This window comes from Sinohyriopsis cumingii, chromosome 10, assembly GCF_028554795.1.
Source record: "Sinohyriopsis cumingii isolate HCF-2022 chromosome 10, ASM2855479v2, whole genome shotgun sequence".
NCBI classification, from domain to species: Eukaryota; Metazoa; Mollusca; class Bivalvia; order Unionida; family Unionidae; genus Sinohyriopsis; species Sinohyriopsis cumingii.
Window position 1 is genome coordinate 36,997,648 of NC_142970.1, and position 17,530 is coordinate 37,015,177.

The following is a 17,530-nucleotide window of genomic DNA, read 5'->3' on the forward strand; positions in this document are numbered from 1 at the left end:
GTCCCGAACTATTTCACAGATTATTGGAAAAATTAAGGTTTGCTATAGGTATAACGGTACCAATTGCGCAAGTCCAGGTGGGCGGAGCTTAAGGTGTATGGAACATTGTATTCAGAATTAAAGAACAAAACTAGCTGTGATTGGTGCATTATGTAAGACTTGTACTTTCTGTTTGGCTTAAAAAAAAGTTGAGCCTCTTGGCAACATGTGAGTTTGTGTTAATTTCTATCTAGATCATATTTTGTATTTTTTATGATTTTTTTAAAATATGGTACACATGACTGAAAATGTGCTTGTTGTGACTAGATAACTCTTACCCCTGTCTAGTTCCAGTAGAGTTATCTCTCTTAAATGCAATGGAGTACCTGGTTATGTCATTGTCAAATTGACAATCTAGCATTGTTCTATATGACAGCGTGTGACATGCATGCCCAAGTAGGACAGAAAGTATATTTATTTCACAAAACATTAGCATTGAGGTATATGGAAAAACAATTGGTACCGTGATACCATATATATATATATATATATATATATATATATATATCTGGTTGTCAGGTTAACTGATGGTGGGGCAGCTCATAAAGATGTTTGTTAAACTTTTTAATTTTTTCACGTTTTCATTTCCCAATGAATAATCTCAACTCCTTGGTAGCCTCAGCAAAATGATAGCTGTCTCCAGCTGACCAGAATCTAGGCAAATTTATATGCAAGTACATGTAGCATGTCGACAACTATATAGCCACATGCTATTAATTGTTTAGTGCCATGTGTTTGCTGACAATGGGATATAGATCAAACAAGGACTAACATATATAAAAGGTGGGTGATCTATTTGTTGATAGTTTTTTAAAGCCAGAACCATCCATGCAAGATTTTCAAGATGGCTACAACAGTGGCCATAAGGCATGTCAGATTGGCATGATTTTCATTTACAACCAATAAGATATCAAAACACATCAGTATGGTTTTCTGTTGAGGAGAAGTACTGAAAACAAGATTCAAAAGAGCAGCAATGGCAGCCATACTGGATGTCAGATCAGCACCATTTTTATGTAGGACCAACATTACAAAAATTGTTCTGGCAAAACCTCTGTGTGCATATGACCATCTTAAAGTAGCCATAACAAGATTTTTAAGACGGCAACTGTGATGACCATACTGGAGGTCAAATTAGCACCATTTTCATTTGCAATCAACAAGACAACCCAAGAATGTTCCAGTGAAAACCACACACTGATATGACAGTTCAAGCAGAACAGCGATAAAAAGATTTTCAGGATGACTGCCATGGTTGCAATTCTGGATGTCTGACACCAGATAAGCACAATTTTCACCTGGGATCAAAGGACCAACTAGACATCATAAGAAGTCTTTTAGTGAACACTTCATGTTGATAGTACCAATCATTCAGGGCAACTGGCAACAAGATTTTTTAGATGACCACTGTATCAGCCATATTAGATGTCCTACCGTTTTCATTTAAGACCAACTAGATCATGTAACAAATGCATATATTAGATCATGTCATGAATACACATGTAATATTTCACATCAATTCTCCATTGTAGCTTAGGAGAAATGACAATAAAAAGAACTTGCTCTAAAATATTGATGGACAATAAAGATGAGAGACAACAGGCCATCCCATAGCCTGTTTTGGTTTATGACCAGTAGAGCTAACAAAAGGCAGAGTGAAGGCTTTCTTTCATGGCACATAGTGCTCAAGTATCTAGTACTGATCAATAGTGTAAAATTAACTGCACTGTCAGCTTCTAACAAACCTACATATATGTGAAAAAGGAAGAGAGCAATAGTTATTTATTATCTACTGGTTTAAATAATTCCAAAAAAGTTTCACAACAGCACAGTCCAAAAACAGATGGTTTGAATTTGTCAGGTAAATTGGTGCAAAATGATCATTAATTAGTATTATTATTTAATATTAAAACAATGTAACATTTATATACTGACCAAAGATATTTTATTAGAAAATATATATAAAAGAGTAATGAAAATCATCCTTCATAAGTTTTAATTATTACTCATCTTTTTATCTTGTCAACTGGCTTCCTGCACAACTACCTGTGGATCAAACTATTTAATGTTTTGATGAACCGTTATGGAGGATTTCGTAAACTTACAAAAAAGTGATTTAATTTTGATAAAGGCAGCAATTTTATCAAAGAGGGGAAAGAATACTTTAAAGAAATTTACTGAAAAAATTTGTGTTCACTTACAAAACTGTAAAGAATATTGACTGATTTTTTCCTCAGACAAATGAGAAGAGCCACTGCCTGATTTTAAACCATAAAAATAAATATTTCATGCACCAAAAGGCAAAAGGCCAGGTGACAAGTGAATGGTTTGTTAAGTACAAGCTCAGAAAAGATTTATAATTTCATTATATATATATATATATATATATATATATATATATATATATATATATATATATATATATATGGAATGGGAAAGTATGAAACCTCTTAGACATTAACTTGCTTTACATGTTCTTGAAGCAAAGAAATTCTGTAATTGTTTTAAAAATTGATTTCTGATACAAATTTTTGACGCATGAAAGAAGGACAATGTTGAACGCTGATAAGATCCTTTCTTAGTGTTGTTCTTTATGCATTAAAATGTCATTGGAAGTTTCAAGAGAGGTGGATCATCTGTGTCTGGATTTTTTGTATATATTTCCATGGTTTTCTGCAAAATATCAAAGAAGGCTGTGCAGACGGTAAGAGCTGGATCTGTGTAACGTGGTGTCCTGAATATAGGATATTTGGTATCTTTGGAATCCCCAAGTATTATCTTGACATCTCTGACAGTCCTTGGTGACATCATGTCATTCACATGTTTTGCACGTGCAAATGTGCATGGCACATTATGGCGTTGTTCAACTCCCTCCAAATGAATAAAATGGTTGAAATGATAATAATGACATGGTTTTTCAGGATCTTTTTGTTCCTCAATTGATGTGAGTTTGAGGGGGCTCTCCGGTTTCCCTGGTCCAATCTCCAATGACCACATCTCCTTGCTACTCAATGACCCTATGTTAACATTGAATGCATCTGCACAGCCGTAACCTTGGTTACGTGATATTCTTACTACCTCATCCACACTTGATGCAGACATGAAAGCTCTGGCAATAAAACTTACAGGTGAGGAACCAACACTTACATTCTTTGCAAGAATCTCATTTATTGTGATGACAATACCATACTTGTTGAACCCAAATGCATAGCCTGGCATTGTTCCAGGATAGCAGAATGATGTAAATTGTTCCTCCTCACATGTGACAATTCCAGTTCTGGCTCCTGGGTCAACAATATGAGCAGTGACAAGGTAGGGGTAGGGACCAATCATTGGTTCACAGTCCTCGTTATGAGCCATAAGTTTTACATCTTGTGTGTTAAGACATACAGATGAACAACCATACACATGCTTCTCAGGCTCAGGCTCAATGGGTTTGTAATTCATATTGTATATTTCCTTTGCAATGTTCAATAGGAACAACTGCTCAAATTGCATTCCACTTCCATCCGCCACTCCATGAATTTCTCTAACATACTGAGGGAAACATTTTTCAGCTGCAATTAGATATTCATCAAATATGTTCCTTCCTTTTTTACTGTCATAAAATGGAACCAGGCATGATTGAACGTTGGTGGAACAGTTGAAGTAGTTCTGTATCCGCTCTCTGAAAACAGAACCAATGCTGTGACCCACTTCGTAATGAGTTCCTTGGGTAAACAGTAGTGGAATGGCTTGTGCTCTTTCTGCCATGTCTTTTGTTTTCGTACCTTCTTAAATTCTGATCTTCTCTTAGGCTGTCAATCTTTTCTGTGGTGTTCCAAAATAGCAAAGTAGGCAAAGTCTGAAAACGTGAAAATAAAGAATAGATCAGTCAACATGTGGGACAATAAGTTAAGATCAGTATGTGATAGATATGTTCTTTCAATGCTTACTTTTGTTATATTTGCCTGAAACTAGCTGTCACATATGTTCAACTACCAGAAGCAGAACACAATTTGCAATGAATTCCTGCTACCTGTACTGCGCTGTCATAGTTACCAAACTGCTCACCAGGTGGAGCTATTGTTCTCCTTAAAAATGAAACCAGCCGTGGATCTGTTTGCACATAAACTCAAATAGAGCCTACTAAATTTGATCATAACTGCATGGCTAAGTTTATAAAACAAATGATTATTTATTATTTTAACATTTCAAATTTTGATTCAATCACAAGCTGTCTGCATTTTGATTAAACAGTGGTATTTCAAATTATGTTTAATAGTATCAGACAGTGGTGTTGCAACCACAGTAACTAAGTTTTGTTGGAGGAGAGGGTTGACTTTCTTGCTACAACATTGCTATCAGATAACTGTTGAAAGATCATGATAATGTGATTTTGGCAGTTTCAAGTGTTTTACGGACTATGACCAACCATGGATATTGCTTACCAATGGGTCTCAATGACCACAATCTTTGGTCAATGTATATGCAGTCTTGACCATAACTTACTGTGCAGAAAACATTATTTTCTTATACTTATTATGACCATAACCTCTGACCTTGAGAGCCCAGAACCTATAGGTTTCTTTATTACCCTAAATGCAACCCATCCAGTTTCAGGTTTGCTAAAGAAATGGAAAAGCTATTCTGCAATATGTTATGTATATTTTATTTAATCGTTTCTTAGTTGTTGTTTTTTTAAATTTCATTATATGTTATTGCAATGTAACATTATATGTTGGACTTGACCTTGTCCAAAATTGAGTTCATTTCTGCTTGACCCAAATTGATTTTTTTTGTTTATTCATTGTAAACAACTAATACATACCTAAATTATTCTCTGTATGTATGGGTTTAAAATCTGTATTATTATTAGTAGAAGAAGTAAATATGTTTCTTTGTGTCTAGGTTAAGGAAATTTCAAAGTGAATTATACATAATCCAGGTGATCGTTTCTGTAAATGTTATTTTCCATTCGGTAATGTCTTTTTTATTTAAAATGCTAATTGTGTCCTGAGGTCAAGTAGGGAACTATATATAGTGTAACTCAGAGGATTTTATTAGCTGCTTTAATATGTAGCACCTTGAAATTGTATATTAAGGGTATGGTGTGAGTTTTTGAGCTATTATTGTGTAATAATTAAAGAGTTGGATATATTTGTGAACAAGGTGTTTCTGGCTTGTGTTGTTCTTGAAAGTGAGAGACATGTCCACCTCCCGTAGTCACTGCACAGTATGAAGCCACCGAAATTCCAATAGTCGGCTAGGAAGTAGAGCTAGCCTCCCACAGCAGTAGCCATGTGGGTTCAAGGCAAGTAGAATGTCATAAAAAATGGCTTGGATGACAACTATTCTAAATTGCATCAAACTATTTAGTAGATAATGTTTTTCAATAGTATCACCCAGGAAAAGGACTGGTGTTTGCACTGTGAGCACCACATGCTGTCAAAAAATGGCCTTTGGATGTGAAAAATGCATGTATACAATGGGGGTTGGGGTGCATAAGCATTTTATTCTATAAACTTCATTAGACTTGTCAGGTCATATGTGTGATATGACTATGTTGTGCTTCATAATAACTATCCAAAAATATGGACCTTTTTGACCTCACTCATGTATTAATTTTTATGAATTTTTATATTAGGCAGGTGCATGCGACATTAAATTTGATCATAAAAACTGTCCCCTGTCCCGTTAAGAAATCTGATAAAAAATTTTATTGGTGCAGCGAACCACATGTTATTGTTTTCTTGTTCTTTATGCATATGCAAGTAATTTGTATAAATTAGCCTCATTATATTTCCTTCCTTTGTACTTTTTTGTTAAGTTTCTAAGTTAGCAAGGCCACTGTGTACCCCCCACCCTTTATCAGCATCACTATAGCAAGAATATCAGGTCAGGAATTTTTGTCTGTGTCAGAATAAAATTACTTTTAAAGTACATTATAAATGTAAATGTCTTGTGATATTTTTCTTACTTTGTACACTTAAAAAAAATATTAAAGAAATATTTGCTTCCCGATTAAAGAAGTTCTATCATTGATAACTAAGAGTGTGTCTCATAGTCAGTCACCTCTTGGAACTGTAAAATCCATTCTCAGCATTCAGTCAACATTGTAAATGAAAATTTGAGTATTTCCTGACTATGACAGTAAAAGAAAAGACAGAAGACATCTTCCATTGCATACAATTTAAATTCTTTTTAAGAAGGCATGTATCGGCACACATTTTACAAAATGCAATGCTTTTTTGATGCAATGTGGTCACTTTTCTTAAAAAGTAATAATATTATTTTTGCATAAAATTTAATTTCCTTCAAACCATTAAGCTAAATAATGTTTAAATATGTGATATGTACAAAACTTTTGATAGAAATTATTTTGCACAAAATACTTAAGTTGGCAGGAGTCAGTTTTGCATATCGGCCCCTGGCAAATTTCTTAGGGGTATGGTGTGAGTTTCTGAACTATTATTGTGTAATAATTAAAGAGTTGGATATATTTGTGAACTATGTCCAGGTGTTTCGGGCTTGTGTTGCTCTTGAAATTGACGCGAAACATGTCCACCTCCCATAGTCACTGCACAGTATGTAGCCACTGAAATACCAATAGTTGGCTAGGAAGTAGAGCTAGCCACCCAAAGCAGTAGAAACACGGGTTCAAGGCAAGTAGTATATATCTCAATAACGGCTTGGATGATAACTATTCTGAACTGCATCAAGCTATTTAGTAGATAATGTTTTTCAATAGTATCACCCAGGAAAAGGGCTTGCGTTTGCACTGTGAGCACCACATGCTGTCAGAAAATGGCCTTTGGATGTGAAAAATGCATGTATACAATAGGGTTTGGGTAGTACTAATATTAGTACCCTTACTCGTTCCTCGTGGACAGGGTACTAACATGAGCATATACGTGTTAATGGAGCAAGCCGGGTGTGATTCACACCCGGCGCTCTTTTAGCCTAATAGTAACACTTTAAACATAGTCCTCGCATATAATCCAATAAATTGAGTAGTCCTCTTATTTAATACAGGAAGTATCGAAAATCATTGTAGAAATAGTTGTAAAATCTCGTTTACCTTTTTTAGCCGATATTTTCATTTAGATGTCTGCCATATTATTTCAAATAATGATTACTTCCGTTCTCAGCCTCGTTTGTTTGTGTGCCATATAAGGACATTGACGCCTTATTTGGAAATGTAAACAAATCGTAGTAAACATTTGGCACCGTTTGGGTCAGAAATTCTGCGCATTAAAAGTAAATATGGTTTATCGGCAACTTTGAAATTCCACCAAGAAGCGATTATTCGCACTTGATTGATAATAATATAGCGTAGAATATCCAAATATGATCTGGCAAGCTTTACGTAGAAAAGAGGTAACGGTGAGAGCCTCGTGTTATCTGTCATGGCGGACAGAATGAGGTTAGTGTAAACATGCCAATTTATTTTATCGTGTACGGGCTTAATAAATTCAAAATAAGCCAAACTTCTTTCACAGCATGATTATAATTATGTAGTTGATTTCTACACTGTTTGTTTTTCTCACTTTAGTGATGATTTTTTTGCTCCATTACATGATATGGGATCAGTTCGTAGCCTCAACTTGATTTGTTGTGGTTGAGGCTACGACATCGTAGCTAGGGGTTGGGGTGCATAAACATTTTATTCTAAGAACTTCAGTAGACTTGTCAGGTCATGTGTGTGGTATGATTATGTTGTGCTTCAAAATAACTATCCAAAAATATGGACCTTTTTGACCTCACTCATGTATTATTTTTTTATGAATTTTTATATCAGGCAGGTGCATGCGACATCAAATATGTGCATAAAAAATGGCCACTGGTCTAATCATACATGTAAGACCTTGATGCTGATATTTGTTTTGGGCGTCAGCACTAAAATAAAACCAACATGTGCTATGTCTTACATTGTAGGACTAGCCCCTGTCCCTGATACTTCGAGAGACGAATTCACATGGCTGTTGTACCACATGATAGAGAATGGCATCGGCCATTAAATTTGGCTCAGTGGCAGATAAACCTGTCTATAAACACAGGAGTCAGACTCCTGTATTTCAAATAGCGACCTTGAGTAACATGTTCCGAGTGAACTGACAGGAGATGTAGAGTAAACATTTTATAGAATATTTCACATAAATGGCAGCCCATATCGATATTCTTCCACAAATCTAAATCCAATGTAGTTTACTTACTTCGCTGTCTTTATACTGATGGAATCATAATCTGGCAGTAGCACATGGACGCGTGTTCCGTAAAGCTTTGAATGCGATGGAAGCCGGGAATGCCGAAATCGGATTCTTTGACAAAACGAATAAAATTATACTCATATTGAAGAACGTGTTTAAATAGCTTCGTTTCGTTTAATATATTTATCATTCTTTTAACCAATTACTACCAACCAACGGAAATGTAGGTCACTGGAACTTGAAAAACGTCCTTTGACTTGTGTGAGAATTTGAATTTATTTGATGAAAGACATAACAATAAGTAAGTTGTGTGGAAAAGCTTCAATATGTACTGCCAAGTGTGTGATATATTCTATAAAATTTGGACGCTTGTTCCGATGTCAGTCAACACCGGAACACGCTACACAAGGCCTTTATTGGTCCGTAAGACCTAGCACCAAACAGTTCCTACACTATGTAGTCATGCGCGAGTGCTTTTATTGATTGACTACATATTGGAATAAGCGATAAAAATACTAGCCAGTCAAAACACTTCAAATGAAACAAACCCGACATGATTAATTAGCAGTGTTAGAAACGACCTGTTGCTTTATTGTGTTTGCTTAACGTAGATATTAACAAGTGGATCGCCATTTGATTGTTGTTTACAGTCAACCCAATGAAATTAATGAAAGGTACTTTACAGACACAAGTGTCTGTTTCCTTTATGAACTGATTGAATGACAGTAATGGATCATTAAATTTTATTAATTGATTATACAGATGTGTGACATTGTTTATAAGCAAAATAGTATGGCTTTATTTATGCTAAAGGAGTGCGGACTTTGCAGTTAATGACAAAATGTATGTTAGGATACTTCAGTACAGATAGTTGTCAAGGGATGCATCTTTTTTATTTGTGTAAAATGGGTTTACAGAGTTATTTCTGCAAGGATGGTCATGACAGTTCAGAGAAGGAAGCTTTACGTGAAATTGGAGGGATAAGGTGAGAGGCCTGCCAAAGAGACATAAGCCAGACTCTCTATCAGCATAAAATGTAAAAAATGACGAATACATTTTCAGCTACATTTGGCTGATAATTATCCATGGCTTAAATTGATCGACTCTGAGGGAAATATATTTTGCCGTTTTTGCAAACAATATCACAAACGGGCTGTAAATTAAGCCAGTCTATTTGCCACTGGAAACGAGAAATCCGGGATTTAATCAACCAAGTCTAATGACGGTTCTGGGCCACACAAGGCTGTATGTTTATGACTAACCATCATGGGCAGAAAATCTCCCAAGTTAAGAGCTGCTCATACTCTGCTTGACAAGACCATTTAAAAAAGAAAATTGAAGGGGGGGGGGGGGGGGAGGGAACGAAAATTCTCTTCCGCACAGTCAACACTCTAGTCCAGTGTAAGGGGTGTGGGTTGATTGGCGGATTATACCTTCTTTGAAGGTGTCCGCTTTATTCGGTTCTCGTTATCTAGGAGGTGATCGCCCTCGGTGTTATTGCCCGGATCGAGTAAACTTATAGGTCGAATAAATAGAGATCTGAGCAGATATATATATAACAGAATGACACGAGCCCCCGTACGAAAAGAATCAAAACTTAATCAATTACATAAACACTGGAGATAATACATTAGGAAGATACACTTCTTTGGAATAAATCGTTCACCGAATTAAAAAAACCACAAATATATTTATAAAAATAGCCGATCTGTTTTACTGATAGAATTAGTCATCATATGATCGAGTGAACAATCGAAGTCGTTGCCTTGCACAACTGCATAACCTGCTTAGCTCTGGATCACTCCAATTTCACTGTAGCTGTTCTCTGTCCTTTCCCACTTCTTTCCTTCCTTTTTTCTTATTCTCTCCAACCTTTCTACTGCTTCGCCTCCCATCGGTACTCTTTCTTTGTATGGGTAGGTGGTTATGTAAGAATGTAGATACACAGCTAATTTGATTGGGTCAGTGCGTAGGTACATTTGATGATACGTCTGAAGATACGTCTGAAGAGCTATTTTCCCCTTGTATTTTTTCTCGCTCTTGCAGCCAAATTGTGACCGTTGAACTTTCAGTCATCTGGTCCCTTGGATAAGTGTTTTACGAAAGCGAAAATCTTTCAAATTCCTATCGGAGTCCACGTACGTTTACTCTTGCAACAAAGCTTAGACTAATTAGAATTTTTCGACCTGGCAATATTTAAAACTAGGCAATTTAGTGTGGGAAACACGCCCCTTATTTAGCGTAACCAATCAGAATTAAATGCATTTACCGTCTTTTATAACTAGGCGCCAGATCTGGGGTCAATTTGACCTTCTACGTTGCGACTATCGGTTTATGGAAATTTTCAATTTTTGACAGTTCTACTATGAAATCGAAGTTTAACTGTGTCCCTAATAGTACGTATGGCTGCTATATAAACAAAAGTGTAATTAGCCTCCTACGGTCCCCGACCAGACATTTAGAAATGCTTGCAGTATAGCGATTTAGCAAGCGCCTGTCTCCATGAATCTAATTAATTGTTCTCTGGTCTCAGACTAATGTGTTCTTTATAGATGGACAGAAATTCGCCCCCCCCCCCCCCCCCCCGTATAAAACCATTTACAAATATGGAAATGATACATGCATTCCAGGTGAAGAACCATGCTAATCTTAATGTTACTTATAAGAACAGATTCAAGGCTAGCTACGATGTCGTAGCCTCAACTTGATTTGTTGTGCTTGAGGCTACGAACTGATCCCATATCATGTAATGGAGCAAAAAAAATCATCACTAAAGTGAGAAAAACAAACAGTGTAGAAATCAACTACATAATTATAATCATGTTGTGAAAGAAGTTTGGCTTATTTTGAATTTATTAAGCCCGTATACGATAAAATAAATTGGCATGTTTACACTAACCTCATTCTGTCCGCCATGACAGATAACGCGAGACTCTCACCGTTACTTCTTTTCTACGTAAAGCTTGCCAGATCATATTTGGATATTCTACGCTATATTATTATCAATCAAGTGCGAATAATCGCTTCTTGGTGGAATTTCAAAGTTGCCGATAAACCATATTTACTTTTAATGCGCAGAATTTCTGACCCAAACGGCGCCAAATGTTTACTACGATTTGTTTACATTTCCAAATAAGGCGTCAGTGTCCTTATATGGCACACAAACAAACGAGGCTGAGAACGGAAGTAATCATTATTTGAAATAATATGGCAGACATCTAAACGAAAATATCGGCTATAAAAGGTAAACGAGATTTTACAACTATTTCTACAATGATTTTCGATACTTCCTGTATTAAATAAGAGGACTACTCAATTTATTGGATTATATGCGAGGACTATGTTTAAAGTGTTATTATTAGGCTAAAAGAGCGCCGGGTGTCAATCACACCCGGCTTGCTCCATTAACACGTATATGCTCATGTTAGTACCCTGTCCACGAGGAACGAGTAAGGGTACTAATATTAGTACTAATACAAGGCAAGTGACTTTGTTCTGTCACTGATCTTGAGACAAGTTAGGGAATGACTGAATTCCAGTAAATTCGTTTCCTTTATTTATACATTCATACATTTTTGTCGATTTCAGAGCTCACAAAGGTCAGTTTGCAATGATCTATCTTCTGTTGTTCCCACTTTTTGTCACTTTTCTGTTTTTTCGTTGTCTTGGAACTGATTTCCCCGGTTTTCTGTTATGTTCGTCAATGTTCTCTTTTTGTTGCTTTTCTTTCCTTTCTTTCTGTAAACGCTTGTTTTCTTCTGTTTCTGTTTTCTACCTATAACTCCGGCTCTATTGTGGTATCATTTCTACTTCATTTCTTTTCCATATACTTCCTTGCTGAATTGGTAATTCTTTTCTGTACTGCAACTTTGGCTCCTTTCTTGGTTTTGGAGTTGTTTTTTGTCTTATAGCTTATTTTGACGTCTTTACTTTATTCCTTTTCTATAACGACTGTTTGCTTTTCTCTTTTATCCTTATATCCTTATATACAGAGAGACAGAGAGAGAGAGAGAGAGAGATAGTTCCATTCCTATGTGTTTTATCCGGAATCATTTGTGCACTTTGGTACAACAGTGATAAACCGTCATTGTCTTGTTTGCGTTAGTTGCCTTGAAATCAATGTGGCCAACGCGTTAAATAAGTCTATTCATGGGCACCGCAGAATTAATATATATATATATATATATATATATATATATATATATATATATATATATATATATATATATATATATATATATATTTTTTTGTGGGGGGACAGTAGCATAAGGTACACACATTACAAATCTCTGATGGTGGAAGTACTAAACTAAATGTGTGCAGGTCCGTCCCTGAAGGTGCACAATCCTGACATACGGGTAATGGCAATCGGTACCGATTACACCGTATATTGAATTGGCTACGACCATGCGATACACACACACACACACACACACACACAGGAAGACACGAGCCCACACCACTTGGTATTTCCAGCCATTCTACTTTGTCCTAATTACGACTGCCAATTTCCGACTTGACGCCAGCCGTAATTAAGAATAGTTCAGTTTACAAAAACAGCTCAACATGCTTCGTTCAGTTCGTGACTAATTGGAGAAAAGTCAACAGTTGTTCGCCGAGTTGGATGAAACGACAGTACATGGGTCGAAGATGTCGATAACATTTGAGAGAGAGAGAGAGAGAGAGAGAGAGAGAGATCTTTCGGCACAAGAACGTCAAGTCAGTCATAGAGCTAGCAATATCCCTTGATCTCTCCAACAATCTAATCAGCCTGGATCGACTATAGAATTTCTGAGCCTTGTTTTAAGATCACTGGTTTGAATGCTCTTTTTAATTAAGTTTGAAAGTGTGTTAGGAGGAAAGAAAGTTGGGTTATTCTATTTTATGAAGATATTTTGTGAGTAATGGTACTGAACATATGGAATGCCTTAAAATAATGCACATTACTAATGATTCAGGCATTTATGATATGGCCATACTATCAACTGTAAACTTTAACTTAATATGAAACGTGCATCAAATTGTAAAGAATTTTAAGAGTGGTGATAATTCTCTGCAAATAAATTTTTAAATTTGGACAAAGATTTTGCAACAGTTATGTTCTTGCGTAAAGCAAAACATTTGCCGTGCACATAATTGAATTTTTGTAAAATATATTTTTATTTACAGTGGTTATGCTGTATATAAAGGTAGATAATGATAGCTTGGCACTATTTGCATAAAACTGAAAGCCCTTCATGCGTGAATGCTTTGTGCAAACATTTAGTCAAATTATAATATCAGCAGCCGTTTAAATGATATTTCCATTTCAGTTAGTGTGAGTTTCTGTCAAATTCTGCTAAGAAGTAAATAGGAGGAAGTGTATGTATGTTTGTATATATATATATATATATATATATATATATATATATATATATGGAAAGTTAAGTTCTGCTTGACCCGAATTGACTTTGTAAAAAAATACATAAAAATTATTCGTATATTATGTGTATGGGATTAAAATCAGTATTATTATTATTAATAGAAGTAAACATGTTTATTTGGGTCTAGGTCTAGGTTTTGGATTTTCCTATGTGTATTTTACATAATCCAGGTATTGGTTTTTATCTTGTAAACATTATGATCATTCTAGAGGGTTATTTTCCATTAGGTAATGGGTTGGTTTTTTATTTATAGAAAATGCTAATTGTGCCCCGAGGTCAAGTGGAGAACTATATAATGTTGTAACTGAGATGATTTTTTTCAGTTATGCTTTAAGAATTAGCACTTTTAAGCTATATTATATGTTGTGACCAGTGTTTCATTTTTGGGCTGGAAATTTTATTTCTTCAAATTATTATATTCAAGTTATTTATTGTCTTCTCTGGAAATACAAAATGCTCTAATAAAATTCTTGGATAGAGACATTCACTGGAATGTATAGTGAATTCAAAGCTGGAATTATATTACTGTGATTCAATAAAGGACTGTTGACACATTAAAACTTTATAAGCTACCACAGACATATCATCGCCTTCAGTTTTTGGATTTATTTTGGACTTCTACTGAATTTTTTTCAGGACTTTAAATTATTAGGACTTGTGTCTGTAAATCTTTAATTATTTCTGGATTGAATTCGCAATTCCGTAAGTTCTTTTTTCTCATTCTCACTTTGTATTGGAGGGAAATAAATTATTTGCTGAATTTTACAAAGCTTGTTTTCTTTCACTCTTTTCTGTTACTTATTTTTAGAGCATAGCCTCTTTAGATATATATATATATATATATATATATATATATATATATATATATATATATATATATATATATATATATATATATGGATTGGACTTCCGGTACACACGAGGTGACAGTCACGATAGTCGTTCTCAGAAGCACTCCCACATTTTATGATATTTTTGCAAATAACGCATGGGTAAGTTTTCTTAGATATGATAGTAACAGCTTTATCACATCAACTATGCATACACATTAAGCTGAATATTTGAAAAAGTGACTTTATTTAAAATGAAAGTGTGAACAAAGAAGGTCAGATACACGTACAAACCCGTGCAGAAGCGGCTTTGGGTCACATTACACGTAGCTGAAGTATACTGTTCGCCATCTGTTACGTTTTAAGCTGTGTAATGGTTTGGAGCAGTGAATGTGCTGGATTGGATGTTTCATCCAGCCAACCAAATCTCTGAAATCGACATCAATCACAAAAATGGAATTCAATGGTTTATCTGTGGCAGTTAAATGTGTGTTCTTTTTCCTGTTATATGTGGACTGACTGGAGACCAATCCAGTTCCTGGGCCTGCCACAAAAACCAGTCAAGGAAGGAGAACGCATCCACAAGGGCCACAAACGACATATAGCCCTTTCAATAATACCAGACCACACCATCTTACCGAGGAACGGGTGACAAACTCACAGAACACATTATTTACGTGAATGGGTAACTCTGAACCCAACGGACAAGACCAATTCAGGTTAGTGTTTCTGTACTAACTCACCAGAATCTCGGAACTCAGTAAAAAGTATGAAATGAAGGGAAGATATGAATAATTATATCTTTATACAGACGGCAGAACCAATGGATTCAAGCCTGAGAAATCTAATGCTAGAGATAAGAAATGAAGTAAAGAAACTTAATGAAAGATTTATATCTATTGAAAGTTCCCTAGATGAGCTGAAAAATAAAAATGTGTATGAGGAGAGAGGTTCTACTTCTGTGTTAGGTTGTTTGGTATGGAATATATCTGGGTTAAGTAATAAACTTATTAGAGAAAAGCGCTTTGAGTTTATTACCTATGTTGAAAACTTTGATATTCTAGCCTTTGTTGAAACGTGGGTAGAACCTATCGATCAGTTTCATATTAACGGGTATAAAAACTTTGATATCGTAAGAATGAAATCATAATCAGCTAAAATAAATCCATGGGGGATCTTAGTGTTTGTTCATGAACCCCACTTAATGCATTTCAATATATCTAGAGAAAAACGTGTCTCAGAACTATTATTTGGTTTCATGTAAGGCTAGCTTACTGAAATGGTACTTAATTTTTGGCTTTGTCTATTCATCACCTGAACACTCATCTGTTCATTCCGAAGAAAATGTACATACAGTGGTAGAAAATGAGTTTACTCATTTAAAAATGAAATATGCTGACTATAACATAATAATTGCAAGTGACTGTAATGCCTATACTGTTATGAAATATGCTGACTATAGCATAATGATTGCATGTGACTGTAATGCCTATACTGTTATGAAATATGCTGACTATAGCATAATAATTGCAAGTGACTGTAATGCCTATACTGTTATGAAATATGCTGACTATAGCATAATAATTGCAAATGACTGTAATGCCTATACTGTTATGAAATATGCTGACTATAGCATAATAATTGCAAATGACTGTAATGCCTATACTGTTATGAAATATGCTGACTATAACATAATAATTGCAAGTGACTGTAATGCCTGTACTGTTATGAAATATGCTGACTATAGCATAATAATTGCAAATGACTGTAATGCCTATACTGTTATGAAATATGCTGACTATAGCATAATAATTGCAAGTGACTGTAATGCCTATACTGTTATGAAATATGCTGACTATAGCATAATAATTGCAAGTGACTGTAATGCCTATACTGTTATGAAATATGCTGACTATAGCATACTAATTGCAAGTGACTGTAATGCCTATACTGTTATGAAATATGCTGACTATAGCATAAAAATTGCAAGTGACTGTAATGCCTATACTGTTATGGAGCCAGAGTTTATCAAGTATTATTGACCTACTTCAAGAATTTAAATATAAAGAAGACGAAGAAATGTACGATCGGGCTAATCAAGACGTAAGGGAGATAACTCACTAAGGATAAAAACTAATGCAACCATGCCAAATGACTGGAGTGACAATTGCTGATGGTAAATATGGATCAGATATAGGGATAGGGAAATTTACATTTTACCATGGCAACAGTAGATTATGTTTTAGCTGACGTATGTGTTTTGAATAAATATATCATCCTTTGACATAGATGATATATTGGAATATATACATATGCCCATTGTATTGTCCCTTGTCTACAAGGGTGAACAGAAGCAAAAGGCTTGAAGTATCTCTGGGTGTAACGAAATAAATACATATGGAAGAAAGTAGAAGGTATATCTTGTATCCAGAGTTGCAAAGATCTGTTATCTCAAAATATGGATAATATTTTAAATGATATAAACAATAAGAAACTTAACGAATGTGTGGAAACAATTACTGATATTTACCATGATGCAGAAAGCACTATGAAGACAATCAATAGAAGGCAAAACCTAGCTGTGACATCTCAAAGAAAAATTGTTGAATGACAGTCATGGTTTGACAAAGATTGCACAACCACCAGTTGCAAAGCCTTAGGATATAATTCAAATTAAAAGGCACAAGTGAATCACTTGAAGATTAAAATTTTTATAGAAATATATATAAATCTCTTACAAGAAGCAAGATAAAGCTATATAGTCTGTGGAAACTATTATGCACACTAGTGAACACCCTTACGCGCTCGTTATATTCGGTTCGGAGCGCAATAACCCTTGTTGTCTGACCGTCCACGTATATTATCGTAGCGGTGTCGTCGTCGGACTCTGGATCACGCAAGATCTTGTTGTTCTTTATGTTTAGCTCGCAAGTCATTATGTCGCTGGATTTCGCAGCTTGGCATTTCATACCTGATGGTTTTCACGGACACACCAACCTGAATGTTTGGTTTGAAATTTGCTTCGGCTAAGCGAGAAGTCCACCTGATG

At 35.2% G+C, this 17,530-nt stretch overlaps 1 protein-coding gene across 2 annotated transcripts; it reads right to left on the minus strand.

Annotated features, from left to right (window-relative positions):
* Positions 1 to 1,806: 1,806 nt before the first annotated feature.
* On the minus strand, positions 1,807 to 8,379 carry LOC149789880 (beta-alanyl-dopamine/carcinine hydrolase-like). Of its 2 annotated transcripts, none has more exons than XM_089971932.1 (2): positions 8,235 to 8,379; positions 1,807 to 3,883 (listed from the first exon to the last, which is right to left on the minus strand). In XM_089971932.1, the coding sequence occupies exon 2, from the start codon at positions 3,790 to 3,792 to the stop codon at positions 2,638 to 2,640; it is 1,155 nt and encodes a 384-aa protein (XP_089828058.1). In that variant the 5' UTR covers positions 3,793 to 3,883; positions 8,235 to 8,379; the 3' UTR covers positions 1,807 to 2,637. The 2 variants fall into 2 exon arrangements, with proteins under 2 accessions (XP_089828058.1, XP_089828059.1); XM_089971933.1 differs by lacking the exon at positions 8,235 to 8,379 and adding an exon at positions 7,100 to 7,227.
* Positions 8,380 to 17,530: the final 9,151 nt, after the last annotated feature.

Bases quoted from the DNA above. Each gene is read 5' to 3' on its own strand.
- LOC149789880 (XM_089971932.1), bottom strand. From the start codon at position 3,792: ATGGCAGAAAGAGCACAAGCCATTCCACTACTGTTTACCCAAGGAACT.